General features: G+C 49.5%; 1 protein-coding gene across 1 annotated transcript; it reads right to left on the bottom strand.

Moving 5' to 3' along the window:
* Positions 1–12,802: 12,802 nt before the first annotated feature.
* On the bottom strand, positions 12,803–15,550 carry Cend1 (cell cycle exit and neuronal differentiation 1). The gene is made up of 2 exons (XM_059249821.1): positions 15,421–15,550; positions 12,803–14,039 (listed from the first exon to the last, which is right to left on the bottom strand). Exon 2 carries the CDS (start codon positions 13,939–13,941, stop codon positions 13,492–13,494), a length of 450 nt encoding a protein of 149 aa, XP_059105804.1. The 5' UTR covers positions 13,942–14,039; positions 15,421–15,550; the 3' UTR covers positions 12,803–13,491.
* Between the last annotated feature and the right edge of the window lie 785 nt (positions 15,551–16,335).

Raw genomic sequence — 16,335 nt, 5'->3', positions numbered from 1 at the left:
CAATCTGATAGAAGCAATTCCTCAATCAAGGTTCCCTCTTTTCACGTATGTCAAGTTGACAACTGAAGCTAACTATGACACTTCACTGGGGGTATCTATTCATCCCCCAGCTTGCCTCCTTGAATGCTGGAGCTTGTTAAGCCATTATCTGGTTCTGAGTAAGAAAGCTGGAGGAGAAAGCTGGGGCTCCATCTCGGACACCAGCAGCAAGGCTGTTGTGTGTTCAGTGTGTCCAAGGGTGATGGTGAGTACCATGCCTGACAGATGATTCAACATGGCTAGGAGGAAGCATACCTAAGTATTTCTATGACCTGTGTCCAGAGTGGCATGTTTGTGAGTGAGCGGAACGTCTGGTTTCCAGAAGAGCCTGTGAGGACTCTCAGGATCCACGTGGAGTTCAGCATTCAGACCCAAATAGGCAGCTGTAACAGACAAGCAGTGCTTGGCCAGGAGCCATGCTCTGGATCTATCTGATGTTCCTAACCCACCCTTCCTTTGTCTGCTGTGATCAGTGGGAAGGATTCGAGGTCCTAACACATTACCTGGGGTTGGGCCCTAATGTGGAGTGACCTGCCAAAGTGCCTGTTGCTGAGCAACATCTCAGATCCTTTGCCCCTAGGGCCTTCCTGCTACAGTGACTAGGCCCTGCCCCTCCACCTGGTAGCATCCTTCAGGGCTGACATCTGGACCTGGATACCTGAACAACATCAGGGCTACTGTGGGGGGGTTAATGGGCAGGTTTTGCCACTTGAGACAGAGCACTAGAGGCTCTAGGATGTCCTTGGGCAAGACCCATGACCCCATCATGAGGGATGCTCAGTGCCCCATCCTGCCCTGTAGAGCTTTCTCAGTCTCCTTCATGGTCATGTCAAAGGTCCTGATTATGAGGCTCACACACCTGAGCCCTGGACATGATACGCTAGGACATCAGAACCATCAGCAAGTACACCTGTGGTGCAGGTGGGGGAGGGTCAAGGACTACACATGTAGAGTCTGCTTGTGTGCAGAGATCCTGAGCCATAGGAGCTCTTGATATCGATGGCAAGTTGAGCATCAGGAAAAAGGATCTCCTTTAACCAGCACACAGGAGGCAGAGGCAGGTGAATCTCCGAGTTCCAGGACATCCAGAGCTACATAGTGGACCCTATCTCAAAAGAAAAGCCACGAATTTCTTCTTCATATTCAGCCCCTGCTATAGTGGGTGGCTGTTCCAGCTTTGACCTTGAAACACTGCTGTGGTGGTATTGTGTTCCCCAAAATATTGTGCACCCTAATAAACTTATCTGGGGCCAGAGACAGAACAGCCACTAGATACAAAGGCTAGAAAATGGTGGCACTCACACCTTTAATCCTAGCACTCCAGAGGTAGAAATCCCTCTGGATCTCTGTGAGTTCAAGGCCACATTGGAAACAGTCAGGCATGGTGACTCACGCCTTTAATCCCAAGAAGTGAGCCTTTAATCCCAGGGAGTGATGGCAGAAAGGAAAGATATATAAGGTGTGAAGACCAGGAACTAGAAGCATTTGGCTGGTTAAGCTTTTAACTGGTTAAGCTTCAGGCTTTCGCGCAGCAGTTCAGCTGAGAGCCATTGGGATGAGGACACAGAAGTATCCAGTCTGAGGAAACAAGACCAGCTGAGAAGTTGGCCAGGTGAGGTTAGCTGTGGCTTGTTCTGTCTCTCTGATCTTCCAGAATTCACCCCAATACCTGGTCCGGGTTTGATCTTATTAATAAGAACTTTTACGATTCCTGCTGCACGCTGCCTGTAGTGAGGCAGCAGGTAACTGCTACACCTGCCTATGACCTGCCCCTGGGATGTGGCTTCTTTGGACCCTTAAGACCTGAGATGTGTATGTGCTCCCACTCTCTTGTTTACCTCGTGATCTTGGATGCTGGATTGTAGACCAAGTCAGAGTTCTCCAAAAAACCACCTTGGACTGTACCTCACCTCTCCTGGATCCTGTAACCGATCCTTTTGTTGGTTGTAAGTCGCCCCAAAATAAACCTCTTTTGACCATCAGATATACTACGTGGAATTGCCTGGTTAATTGCCGCTTTACCCTGCTTCTGTTGGATTGTAAGGGTAGGTGAGAAGTCCTAGGAGACTCCTGCCCTGCTGGCTAACTTGTGCTGCAAGTCCTCCTGCCTGCTGTCACCCTGCTGCTGCCTCTGTGACTCCTGTTTCAGAGGAGACCTGGGCCTGTTCCTGGCCTCTGTGCACATCTGGGAGCTCCTTTCTATCGAACTGCCAACCATCTCAAAGCCTGGGGCACCAGATGCAACATCTGCTAAGTACTGCCTTTGTGAGGACACAGGTATTGCCTTGAGTGCCCTTCTGTTAGTTCAAGTGACCATCAAGTGGACCTTGATACGAAGACTAAGTGTTCTGAGGCATAAAGTTCTCTTGGGTTTGGGGGACAACCCTTATCATGTAACCACTCTTCAGGGTGGAGGGTGGGGAGCTGCCTAGAGATGAGAAGTGGCTCTCAAGTAGCCGTCAAGAGCCAGATGAAGCCGGGCAGTGGTCGTGCACATCTTTAATCCCAGCACTTGGAAGGCAGAGGCAGGAGGATCTCTGTGAGTTTGAGGCCAGCCTGGTCTACAGAGCGAGTTTCAGGACAGCCAGAGCTGACACAGAGAAACTGCTTGGAAAAAAAAAAAAAAAAAAAAAAAAAAAAAAAAAAAAAACAGAACAAAAAGACCCAGATAAAGCCCAATCCCCATTAGGGCTCAGGTGGGTCTCTCCTGGGCCAAGTGGACTGGGTGAAGTCTGGAGCCTCCAAGGTAAGTCGTGCAAAGCTATATGAAGCAAGCAGCATGCACGAAGTGACAGCCTTGCTGTCAGGTATGGAGCTGTGAAAGTTCTTTCACCTAAGGTGGGTCCTCTGCATCACTGGTGAGCATCACCTAAGGTGGGTCCTCTGCATCACTGGTGAGCATCGCCTAAGGTGAGTCCTCTGCATCACTGGTGAACATCACCTAAGGTGAGTCCTCTGCATCACTGGTGAACATCACCTAAGGTGGGTCCTCTGCATCACTGGTGAGCATCACCTAAGGTGGGTCCTCTGCATCACTGGTGAGCATCACCTAAGGTGGGTCCTCTGCATCACTGGTGAACATCGCCTAAGGTGGGTCCTCTGCATCACTGGTGAGCATCACCTAAGGTGGTCCTCTGCATCACTGGTGAGCATCACCTAAGGTGGTCCTCTGCATCACTGGTGAGAATCACCTAAGGTGAGTCCTCTGCATCACTGGTGAGCATCACCTAAGGTGGGTCCTCTGCATCACTGGTGAGCATCGCCTAAGGTGAGTCCTCTGCATCACTGGTGAAAATGCTAAAGTACCTGGCTGGCCACGTGTCTAACCTGTGGGCAGGTGATGATGGCATTGTGGCCCAAAGTAGGGTGATGTGGCCCCGAAGTAGGCACAGAGGGTCCCTGTGAGTAACAAGGAAGCAGAGGACAGGTCTAGGAGCTTTACTCAGACACTCCTAGATCCACAGGGCTGGAGGGGGCAGGGGAGACACAGCATAGGTGTGTACTCCTCTCTTACTGAGTAGCTTATCCATCCTGGAGACAAGAGCCACCTCATCTGCCCTCTGAGGATTTGACTATACTGTGTCCTTTTCCTTCTTGGAATTGTAAAGCAAACAAAATCAGTCACCGTGAAGCAGCAAAGAAGGTTCTGTTCTTGGCCAAAGAATAAGAGAAGCCTGAGTGGAGCTCAAATCCACTTCTCAACTGTGGCTGCTGGAGGTCATAGATCAGGTAGGTAGGATACGTGTGTGTGTGTGTGTGTGTGTGTGTGTGTGTGTGTGTGTGTGTGTGCAGGGTATCTAATCTAAGCACAGGTAGAGATGTTTATCTTCTTATCCTGATGTTTTTTTTTCTCTTTCCTTCCTTTCTTTTTTCCTTCCTCCTTCCTTTCTGCATGCCTGCCTTCCTTCCTCTTTCTTTTTCACTGTGTAACCCAGACTGAGTACTAGGTTTGGGATTACTGGTGAGAATTTTCTACCAATTGGGTGCTCCTCTCTGATCCTCTTACAGTCTTTTCCGGCGATTGTCACGGTGCTCGTCATGTGTCATGGCGTTAAAGGGCAGGGCCTTTACTGAGTGTATACAGAGTAATTAGATGGGAAGGAGCTTAAGGTGAATGGTTGGTTAATATGACTGTAGCAGCAGAAGCCTGGCTCGTCTGCTTTTATCTCCTGCTATTCCTGAGGGCTGAATGGGCAGCTGGCCAACTTCCTTATGTCTAGGACACAGAAAGCACCAACAAGCAGGTGTTTATTTGTTATTTATTTATTTTTTCTGAGACTCACCTAGAACTTACCATATAACCTTGAACTCTTTTTTTTTGTTGCTGTTGTTTTGTTTTTGTTTTCGAGACAGGATTTCTTTGTGTTGCTTTGGCTTTGCAGGAACTCACTATATTAGACCAGGCTGGCCTTGAACTCACAGAGATATGCCTGCTTCTGCCTTCCAAGTGCTGGGATCAAAGGTGTGCACCACTACCTGCTCCGTTAACCTTGGACTCTTGATCTTCCTGATTGTCAGACCACCTTGCAGGGCAGGCTGGAGCCAAAGATGGGTGAGGCCACATCTGGCCCAGGATTGCTTAGTTATGTATATCTCTTAGGCTCTAAACCTAAACCTCTTGCTGGGACTCCAGAGAGAGACTTGGGGGCCACTGAACACCATTGTTTTCATTCACATGGAATAAATCTCTGATTTTCACTGTCTGTTTCTTTTTGTTTGGTTTTGAGACAGGGTCTTACTGTGTAGCCTTGGCTCTTCTAGAACTCTGGAACCAGACTGACCTAAACCTGCCTGGGTGTCTGTGTGTGTGTGTGTGTGTGTGTGTGTGTGTGTGTGTGTGTGCAAATGCTGAATACTGGGACTACTTGGTCTTTTGGTTTTTTGGGGTTTTTTTATTTATTTTTATTTTATGTGCATTGGTGTTTTGCCTACATGTATGTCTGTGTGAGGATGTCAGATCCCCTGGAACTGGAATTACAGACAGTTGTGAGCTGCCATGTGGGTGCAGGGAATTGAAACCAGGTCCTCTTGAAGAGCAGCCAGTGCTCTTAATCACCTAGCCATCTCTCCAGGCCCCTATTTTTTTTTTTTAAGATTTATTTGCCGGGCGGTGGTGGCGCACGCCTTTAATCCCAGCACTTGGGAGGCAGAGCCAGGTGAATCTCTGTGAGTTCGAGGCCAGCCTGACTACCAAGTGAGTTCCCTGTCTCGAAAAAAAAACAAAAACAAACAAACAAAAAAAAAAGATTTATTTGTTTATGTATACAGTGTTCTGCCTGCATGTATTCCTGCAGGCCAGAAGAGGGCACCAGATCTTATTACAGGTGGTTGTGAGCCACCATGTGGTTGCTGGGAATTGAACTCAGGACCTTTGGAAGAGCAGCCAGTGCTCTTAACCTCTGAGCCATTTCTCCAGCTCCTATTTTTGTTTTTTGTTTTTTTTTTTTAAATGTGGGTTCTTGGGGAGGGTTGCACTCAGGGCTTCATGATTTCAAGGAAAGTGCTTGTCCACTGAACTACCTCCCAGCTCCTTACTTGCCCTTACTTCTTTAGCTTGTGTATTGGGGATGGGTGACCAAGCCTAGCTTGTTAGGACTGTCAAAGGCCAGACTTTGAACCAAACAACTCCTGGAACAATTAGTTTAGTAAGGCTGCTGACGCAAAACAGGACTTTCACTTCAAAGTGAATAAGAGATGTTTATTCTGAACCAAATATGAGTGATCATGGTCCAGGAACGGCAGTCAGGTTACCCTGAATGGGTTCCAGTGTAGAAGTGGTTATATGAACTATAGTTATAAAGCAAAAAGTCATAAATCGAGGCATTTGCCAGATATATTGGTACGGGGGCATCAGGTAGTTAGGTAGCTGAGAAATCTCTGCTATAAATTTCAGATCCAGTCTGATGACATTCCTAGCTTTTGAGTTGGTAGAAGTTAGAGTTAGTACAGTCCAAAGGTTCTTCCTGATAAAAGGATGTCAGATCATAGGCAGAGATGGACAATGAGTAACTACAAAGGGAACTAAAGATAGCCCAAAATAATTTGGCTCTGGATCTGGAACATTCCCACTCTACACAGTTAATCGTGAGGTTCTACTCATACAGTAAACTTTGTAGAATCTTTTTTTTTTAATGATTTTTATTTTGTGTGCATTGGTGTTTTTTTCTGTGTGAGGATATTGGATCCCCTAGAACTGGAGTTAGAGACAGTTGTGAGCACTGTGTAGGTGCTGGGAATTGAACTCTGATCCTCCAGAAGAACAGCCAGTGCTCTTAACCACTGAGCTGTCTCTCCCACCCTGCCTTGTAGAATCTTTAATGTAGGTGTGGTTTTTTTTTTTTTTAGGGTGTGTGTAGGAGGGTGTGGGGAGGGAGGTGTGGGGGGAGAATCTTGAGTTTGCAGGTCTAAGCAAAGTTGGCCTTTCTTTCCACCTGCCTCCCTTCCTCCTGTCTACATCTAAAGGAAGGCCGAGAGGTGATCACAGTCAACTGAGGAGCATTTCTGGGGTGTGGCTCCCTACATGAGCTGCACGTGGGTGCCAGAGGGTACCCACCACGAGTGTCTCACAGGAGTCCCGTGTGTGTCAGGAAAACCGCTTTACGCTGGCACAGAGGCTCAGAAGAGACAAATGCCGATGGCCAGAGCTCTTGGGGCTCATGAGCCTGGTGGGGACATAGCTTAGAAACAGGTTCTTAGAAGCTGCTTGCGCTAAGCCTGTGAAATAGCCAGTGGGCAAAGGCCACCAAGCCTGACACCCTGTGTTCCATTCCTAGGACTCACATGATGGGTGAAGAGAACTGACTCCCTTCCACAAGTTGTCCTTGACCTTGCATACACACACAAAATCGAAATAAATTTTAAAAATTAAAAAACTTTGCCGGGCGGTGGTGGCGCACGCCTTTAATCCCAGCACTCAGGAGGCAGAGCCAGGTGGATCTCTGTGAGTTCGAGGCCAGCCTGGGCTACCAAGTGAGTTCCAGGAAAGGCGCAAAGCTACACAGAGAAACCCTGTCTCAAAAAAACAAAAAAAAAAAAAAAAACCAAACAAACAAACAAAAAAACTTTAACTGAAAAGTATCCCCCACTTGGGCCTACAAGGTAATCATGATGACTAATTTTGATTGTCTTAATTGATAGGTTTCAGCATCACCATGAAAACAAGCCTCTGGTCATGTGTAAGAGAGTTCCTAGATTAGGTTAACTAACATGAGAAAATCCACACTAAATGTAGGGGACATCATTCCCTAGGCTGGGACCCCAGACTCTGAAAAGGGCAAAGGGAACTGAGTACCAGCACTCATCGCTCTGCTTCCTGACTTCGGATGCAGTGTGACCAGCTGCCTCATGCTCTTGCTTCCTGCCTCTCCCACCATGATGGACTGCACCCTCCGTTTTCATCATTGGCACAGAAAGCAGCTGAGCTGGCCTGCTGGGGCTGCTTGAGCTGAGTGACATCCTGGGCTCACCTCTAAAGCAGAGCTCCCTCCAGCAGTGTCTAGCCCATGGACACCTCTATGGAGGTGACATGACCTATCAGAACATTTCTGTTCCGTGGTTCTGCGTGTGATTTAGCACATATGAGCATGTGTTTAAAAATATACTGGCCGGTGGTGGTGGCACATGCCTTTAATCCCAGCACTCGGGAGGCAGAGGCAGGCGGATCTCTGTGAGTTCGAGGCCAGCCTGGACTACAGAGGGAGTTCCAGGAAAGGTGCAAAGCTACACAGAGAAACCCTGTCTCGAAAAAACAAAAACAAAAAAACAAAAAAAAAGTTTAAAAATATACTGAATATTTTCTATATTTACACTTGTTTGGCTATGAAAGTTGTGAAAAAAAGCAATTGAAATCAGCCCCAGGACTGCTGAGAGTTGTGGAGCTTTTTTTTTTTTTTTTTTTTTCCCCTTCTGGAAGGGTCCTCACTGTACTCAAGCTGAAGGTGCTGTGAAGCACGAGAGCCTGACCTCTGGGACCTCTTCACCTGGTCAGGTGTTTGTTTTCTCTGCTGCAAACTGGATCTTAAGCCTTGCTCATGGTAGGCAAGGGCTCCACTGCCGGTCTACATCCCAACCTCATTGTTTTGTTTTCGAGACAGGGTTTCCCTGTGTAGCCCTGACTGTCCTGAACTCTCTCTGTAGACCAGGCTGGCCTCGAACTTACAGAGATCCTCCTGCCTCTGCCTCCCGAGTGCTGGGACTAAGGTGTGCATCACAGCCCAGCCCAACCCTCATTTCCACGGGGATCTCACTGAGTTTCCCTTTTATAGTTCGGGCCACCCTTGTATTTATTACCCTCCTGACTTGGCCTCTCCGTAGCTTGTGCCAGCAGGTCCAACTTTTTCTGGTTTTGTTGTCGCCGTTCTAAGATGTTCTCATGTTGTAGCCCAGGCTGTCTGAAACTCCATCTTCTGACCCTGGCTCCTGAAGGTTGAAATTACAGCTATGTGCCCCGTGCGCATCTTGCTCCCAAGTTCTAGCATCCCTCTGGAAGTGAAGAAAGGACCTGCTGAGCTGCAGTCACAGGTGGCAGGCGCAAGCTTACACAGGCTGCACTAAGAGCAAGAGGAGATGGTGTGGCAAGTTCATAGCAAGGGCTGTCTGCTCTCTGAGGCCGGGGCCATCTTGGCTCTGACGAAATAGAAAAACACCTTGAGAGCCCTGGCTGATCACCCACTGGGAGCCTACCTGCTCAACTGGATTAAGTGAGTACATGCTGAGATTGTTGGACTAGATAATAGATAACATGGCAGGGTCTCCTAACAAAGATTCCAGAAGGTAAAGGGACAGTGTGACATGATGTTTGGTAAACCTGTGCACCAGCTGAGAAACCATTTGCAATAAACTACAGCATTAAAGGCTTAGAATGTAAAATGAATAATAAAGTAGGGGGAGTAGCTCAGTCAGGTTACCTGAGCTGGATCCCCAGAAACCACATCAACAAAACAAACGAATGAAGAATGAAATGAGCTGGGCAGTGCTGGTGCAGTCTTTAATCCCAGCCGAGGCAGGCAGATCTCTGTGAGTTTGAAGCCAGCCTGGTCTACAGAGTGATTTCCAGAATAGCCAAGGCTTCACAAAGAAACCCTGTCTTGAAAAACAAACCAAAGCCAAACCAACCAAACAAAGAAAAAGAAAGCCACACCACCACCACAACAACAACAAATAGACAAAGCCAGGTATGGTGACTCAAAACTGTAACCCCAGCACTGGGGAGAGGAATCCCTGAGGGCTGATGAGCAGACAGTCTAGCTTAGTCCCCCACCAGTGAGAGATCCTGTCTCAAAACAAAAAAGTAGATCAGGGCTGGAGAGATGCCTCAGTAGTTAAGAGCACTGGTTGTTCTTCCAGAGGACCTGGGTTCAATTCCCAGCACCTCTGAGGCAGCTCACAACCATCTGTAACTCTAGTTCTGAAGGATACTATACCCTTTTCTGATCTCTTGATGTCAGGTGTGCAAGTGGTGCCCAGACATACATGCAGGCAAAATGCCATACACATACAATTTTAAAATTGAGAAACAAGGTAGATAAATTAAACAGCGCCTAAGGTTTGATACCTGAGTTGACCTCTGGTCCCCATCCCCTGCTTGTAAGATTGGTTTTGGCTAGGCATGGTGTTGCAAGCCAGTAGTCTCAGTGCTCACAGTACTCAGGAAGCTGAGGCAGGAGGTATAGATTTTAGGTCATCCTGGGTTACATATTGAGGTCCTGTATATCCTAGCAAACAGGCTATGGAGAGGGTTCAGTGGTTAAAAGCACTTGCTTCTCTTGCAGAGGACTCAGTCAGCACATACACATGGCTGCTCACAACAGTTTGTAACTACAGTTCAGGGGATCTGACACTCTCTTTGCCCTCCACAGGGACCAGATATATGTACAGTGCATATACATACATGCAGGAAAACATTCAACTGATTGTTTGTTTGTTTGTTTGTTTGTTTGAGACCGGGTCTCTGTGTAGCCCTAACTATCTTGGAATTCACTATGTAGACCAGGCTGGTGTCAAACTCATGAAGATCCACCTTCCTCTACTTCCTAAGTGCTAGGATGGAAGGTATATGCTACCATACCTGGCTTAAAAATTAACAACAGTGTTCCAGGACAGCCAGGACTGTTAACACAGAGAAACCCTGTCTCAAAAAAATAAAAACAAGTGAACAAAAATTAACAACAACAACAACAGGCAAATAACAGCAAATAAACGACCTCTTGGTGAAAAGAAGTCCTCTTACTAGGCTCTACCCTTGGTGTTCCCACTACCTTCTAGTGTTACACTAGTTGACAGCCAAGCCTGCCATACAACAGTGCCTATAAAGAACATTCCAGGTCCAAACTAGAGACTTCCATTTCTGTTTTGCCTAAGGGGCCAATATTTTTTTTTACTGAGATTTAATTTTTTTATTTTTATTTATTTATTTTGGTTTTTCGAGACAGGGTTTCTCTGTGTAGTTTTGTGCCTTTCCTGGAACTCACTTTGTAGACCAGGCTGGTCTTGAACTCAGAGATTCGCCTGCCTCTGCCTCCCGAGTGCTGGGATGAAAGGCATGCGCCACCACCGCCCAGCTAATTTTTTTTTATTTTATGTGTGTGGGTGTTTTGTCTGCATGTGTATATACACCATGTATATGCAGCTCGATTGCCTGGGACTGCAGTTACAGGTTGTCAGCAACCATGTAAGTAGTGAGAGGTCCTCTGGAAGAGCAGTGAGTACTCTTTTTTTTTTTTTTTTTTTTTTTTTTTTTAAAGATTTATTTATTATGTATACAGCGCTGTGTCTGCATGGCCAGAAGAGGACATCAGATCTCATTATAGATGGTTGTGAGCCACCATGTGGTTGCTGGGAATTGAACTCAGAACCTCTGGAAGAACAGCCAGTGCTCTTAACCTCTGAGCCATCTCTCCAGCCTCCAAATTTTTAATGAGTTTTACATGTGTGGGTGTTTCGCCTGTATTTATGTCTATGTACCATGTGTGTGCCCGTTGCCTGGAACCTCAGTTACAGATGGTTGTTAGCCATCACATAGGGGCTGGGAATCAAACCCAGGTACCCTGGAAGAGCAGGGAACGCTCTTAACTATTGAGCCATCTCTCCAGCCCCAGGTGCCAGTATTTTAAAAACAACCTAAAGGTGCTTTAGTAGAGAATCCATAAAGGACTAACAGCATGGGAAAAACATCACTTGGAAGAGCCAGCTCTCAGTGGTTCACCACAGCAGAAACTCAGTTACTTTGCAGCCTCCCAGTGCAGTAAAATGCCTGGAAGTGCTTGTGTGTTTCAAGGTGCGAGGCAAAGCCTGGGCGGATGTGAGTACTGGATGAAGCAGTGAATGTCCAGACAGTGCAGCCTTAGCACCTGCAGGGAGTGAGTCAGAGGTGGCCATGTGTCCAGCATGTCCACAACAGCCTGTCTTCAGGAAGCTCCGGCTCAGGTAAGTGCCAGCCTGGACTTTTTGAAAGAGGCGCTTTGTACAGATACTGGTCAAAGGGAAACCAGGAAGAGTGGTCTGAGCAAGGACAAGTGGTCCATTTGGGATATCTTCACCCCACTGGAGTTGTCCAGAGTTGAATGGAATGTGTTATGTGGGCAGAGCTACTACTCTGAGGAGGGCGGGCACCAAGAAATTGGAAAGAAAAAAGCACCAGCTCAAAGCTTCCCGGAGAAGGGGGTCAACAAGCTCCTGCCTGCTAGCCTTAGTAACCCCTAGCAGGGGAGAAGGGGCCCAGGATGATAGATTCCAAAATGAGCTTTGCTCAGCCCACAATCCTACAGCCTCACTCACAGCTGGAACCCGAGAGCAGGTCCCGTGTGCTGAACACCAGATCAGAATGGGCTCAGAGAGCTGTGGAGGAGAAGTGACCAGAAGAAGAATCCTGCTTCAGCTTCTGCACTTCATGGACAAAGGGCCCTCCTTATTGGCAGGCAGTTTATTTATTTTTTTCTTTTGGTTTTTCAAGATAGGGTTTCTCTTTGTAGCCCTGGCTGTCCTAGAACTCGCTCTGTAGACCAGGCTGGCATCTAACTCAGAGATCTGCTTGCCTCTGCCTCCTGAATGCTGGGATTAAAGGTGTGTGCTGCTACCTCCTACCTGCCAGGCAGTTTCTGTTCCAGTGCACTGGAGACAGCAGCCCAGGTTGGGAGGGGCTGCCATTGTGAAGTTCCTGGATGTCCATCTGGGTTCAGGCTCCCACAAAGGCCTGGGAAAGGGGAGGGTCTGGTTGAGACTGTGGGTACACATAACCCATAAGGATCAGGGCATGAAGGAGGACCCAAGACTTTCTACCTGTTCCCTGGAAAGCCCACATGATGAATCTGTGGCCCCCACATCCCCAAGCAGGAAGTCTCTGCCCCTCCCAGCCCCATGCAGGTGAGGACACCAGCCCAGCCTTTATATTGTAACAGTTTATTTCAAACTCAGCCTCCACTCAGGCCCAAGGTCCCAACAGCCACTGGCCAGGTGAGGGCAATGTTTCCTTAGAGCCCACTGCAGCCTTCTGGAAACCTGCCCACTGTCACCACACCAAGGGGCAAGCTGGGGCCAGATGCACTACGGAGGGGCTGCACAGCAGGTCTTCCTGCAGGCAGTGGGTGACTGTCACCCACTGGGCAGTTCTACTCTACCTGTGTTATTGCATTTATACGCTGTTAGACTCAAGGGGGTGTTGGGTGCAGGCAGGCAGGGCAGTCTATTGGGGGGGTATTGGGCTGGCACAACTGTAATGTAGATCCTCCATATTTCCTACCTCCCTGCCAGGCCTTCAGCCCCCCCCCCACCAAAAAAAACCCCAAAAAACAAAAAACAACAACAACAACAAAAAAAAACCCAACTGCTGCTCTGGGCATGGAGTAAGGTGGTCCTAGCCTCAGGAGCTCTCCGGGGGCACATATTGAAAAAGGGAAGGGGGGGATCCCACCCCAAATTTAGCTGTTAAGCTTTGCATTTCCACTCAGCCAGCACAGGGGACAGTGGGTGGAGGTAGCTCTGCAGATTTGAATTCCCACCTCAGGTCAGTCCCCCTGCATCAGGCCCAGACAGACTGCCCCTAGCTGCACAGAAGGGAAGTGGGGAGAGTAAAACAGCCATGCCCTTTAATATCCCCACAGGGCTAGCCTACTCCACCACTTATCTTTCAGAGGCCACACCCAGCATCTGTTCCTAAATGTCTAGTCCAGGCTATCCCTTCTGTCTCATGCTAGTGCTTCCTGAAAACTGCAGAGCTGGACTCTTGCTCCACGACTTGGGAGAGAATGTGCTGGGGTCAGTGGAGATGGGCTCGCTCTCTCTCTCTCTCCTGCTGCATGGATGTATGTAGCATACATATACGCGCGCATGTGTGTGTGTTTGTGTGTGTGAGAGATGTATGTGTGTATGTATAGATAAGTATCTAGGACCTTGCATGCACTATATATTCAGGTCTGTACAGAAAGTGGCTCTGTGCCCCCACCTGGACACCAGGCATCATTTTTTCCGGGCTAGGAAGACCACACCAAGAATTAGGGCCATGGTGGCCACAGCCACACCCCCAGCCACTAGCAAAGGGGTCAAGTTCTCACAAGGCCAGGGACCTCGGCCTCCAGTGTTAGACTCATCCTCCTCTGCCCCATCCCCAGGACCCTTTGGCTCTGACGTTGCGTCGGGACTGCTGGGGGCTGCAGGCACAGCGGGGGCTGGCTTCAGGTTGCTGTGATTGTTGAGAAGTACAGGGTCTGCCTTGGCCGGTGTCTTCTTGGTAGTAGCTGGCCCAGGGGCTGCTGGTTGCTCCTGCTTCTCTGTTTGGGTGTCCTTCTTCACAGGCTTGGTCAAGGGGGCTTTCCCATCAGCAGCTGGAGTGGCCTTGGCCTCAGCTGTGGCCTGAGGCATCTTGGTGTCTGGCTTGGGGCTGCTGGCTGATTTTCCTCGGGACTCCATGACAATTTGTGCTGTCAGCTGGCTTTGGGGCTTGTGGGACTGGCAGGTGGCTGGGTCACAGTGTCTCAGGACAGCTCACCTCTGGGCATTATACAGGTCTGGAGGGAGGACACAAATGAGGTGGTGACAGGGACAAGGCACTTCCTGCATAGCTCGCCTGGCTCTGCCCTTGCCCCTTGGAGATACCCTTCTCAGTTCCCTGGACTCTCCAGGAACTCCAGCTGAGGAGCATCCCGTGAGCCCCGTCCCTCCTCTTCCAAGGCCTGGCCCCTATTTGCGTCTGACCATTCTTGGAGAAGCCTCTCCAACTACTGAGAAGTTGGGAGGGGGAAGGACCAGAGGCCTCAGTTTCTTCACCTATAATCTAGTCTTGCTTCACATGCACTGTGTCTCCCCACACTGCTGTAGACATATGGATCTAACCCTGGAAACTGGAAGAGAGAGTATGTGCTCAAGGGAGGCAGGAAGGAGTTGTGGTAAGCTCCGACAGAGCTGAGTGCTGTGTGCTCTCTTGGGGGCTTGTCGCTGTTTCACAGAATGGGATGCTCCGGAGCCTTGTTCTCAGCCTGACCACAGTCTGAAAAGAAGGGAAGGACAGGGGAAGGGGCCCAGAGTCTACGTTCTCAGATTCTGTCAGGGGGAGAGTGGATCCAGGTCACCAGGACTATCAGGACAAGAAAGGGATAAAATGGAGGCAGAGAAGCCATTCGGGAATCTGCTAGCCTGTGCTTCTGGTCAGCCATCAGCCCCACCCAGCTTAGATCTAGTGCCCTTTCCTCAGCACAGGCCTCTGTTTCATCTAGCTCAAGGGCAAGCGTTCCTTGCTGAGCTCAAGGCTGTGCTGTGGGAGCAAAGAGGGTCCCTGGCAGTAGCATAGAGTGGGGTGACACAGAGTATGGCTCCAGGCTACAGAAAGGCCTCACCTTGATTTTATGGCTGGGAAGACTGGGATCTGGCTACCCTGCCCCACAGTGACTCCTGTCTGGAAGACCCAGGACCACCTGTCTGCCTCCACCTTGGGAGGGCAATTGGCCCATATACGGGGAGGGGGAGCCACTTTGAGAAGCCAGATCTCAAGCTCCAAGCCCCCTACCAGGCAAAATGAACACACTGAAGGTCATGTGAAGGTCACATCATGATGGAGATGACCAATAAAGAAACCCAGATACTGCCCACCTCCTAGGAAACCCTAGCGTCCCCTCCATGCCACAGTTCTGGAGAGACCATAGCCACTGGGCATCAAGTTTGCACAGAGCAGAGCTGCCCCTGGTTGTTTTTGGCTTGCACTTAATATCCCATTCTTCCAGTTTCCTCCTCGGCCTCCCCAGGGCTGCTGAGCCCGGCAGAGTAAGGTGCTCACGCCACAACCCCGGTGACCTTCAGGGCCGAAACACTACTGCTTGGCCACCAGACCCGGTGCCCCCAACCCCACCCCATTTCCCCGGCCCGGCCCGCCCTTGTAAGGGCCTGTCGTCTTACGTCTTCCTTTGGGCCTCCAGCTTCTCTCTGCGCATTCGCTTCGCGGGCTGGATGACAGCGGGCGGCGGCTGCGGATACCGAGGAGTGCTCAGGAGTTTCCCACAATGCACCACTCTGGGCGCAGGACCGGAGGACCAGAGGCAAGGGGAGGAGCGGGTAACAGCGACAGCGGCTGCGTCAGTGCGGCCACGCCTGCCTGCTCCACCCTGGGAACCCTGGGGGTGGGGTAGGGTGTCTCTATGCCTAGCTCACATGTAAGGAGATGGAACCAAGAGAGCGGGCAATGTTTCCTGCCTGCACCCTATCCAGACTGTGAGGTAGGAAGGAGGTGGTTCCAAAGTGGGTCTGCAAGAGTGGAGACCTGGGCAATTCGGGTCTGCAGAGTAGACAGTCTGGCTAACGTGGCCACCCCTCTCCTCATTGTCCCACCCACCCATGCATGTACAGACTCTGAAAGCAATCATCTATTTAGAATATTTATTTATCTTATACATGACAAGACACAAAAAGTTACAACTTCTTAAACTCTTCAAAAGAAAAAAATATAATTCTGTAAGCAGCAGCAGCAGCTTTCAAGGTACAGACATGGTAGGAGGGGAGGCTCCCAGGAGCAACCGTGAAAGAGGGATGGCCCAGACTTGAGCCCCAGGTAGTGTCACTGGGAAGGGGCCTCCACGGAGGGGGTTGGGCTTGAGGGACACAGCACCAGCACTTCAATCACCAAACACAATCACATGGCCAGGGCAGGGGAGGAGGGTTGCTTTGATTCAGAACAGAGGATCCAGGGCTGGAAAGGTGGGGCTTCCCAAATATGGGCAGAGGCCCTGAGAGCTGGGTGGCCCAGGCTCAGTACTGGCCTTCATGCCCGCCCTTCCCCCACAAGCAACCTCTGTCCAGGAGTAGGGCTCTATCAGA

The sequence above is a fragment of the Peromyscus eremicus genome, chromosome 1 (assembly GCF_949786415.1).
Source record: "Peromyscus eremicus chromosome 1, PerEre_H2_v1, whole genome shotgun sequence".
Lineage (NCBI taxonomy): Eukaryota > Metazoa > Chordata > Mammalia > Rodentia > Cricetidae > Peromyscus > Peromyscus eremicus.
This window is presented reverse-complemented; position numbering and strand designations above follow the sequence as displayed.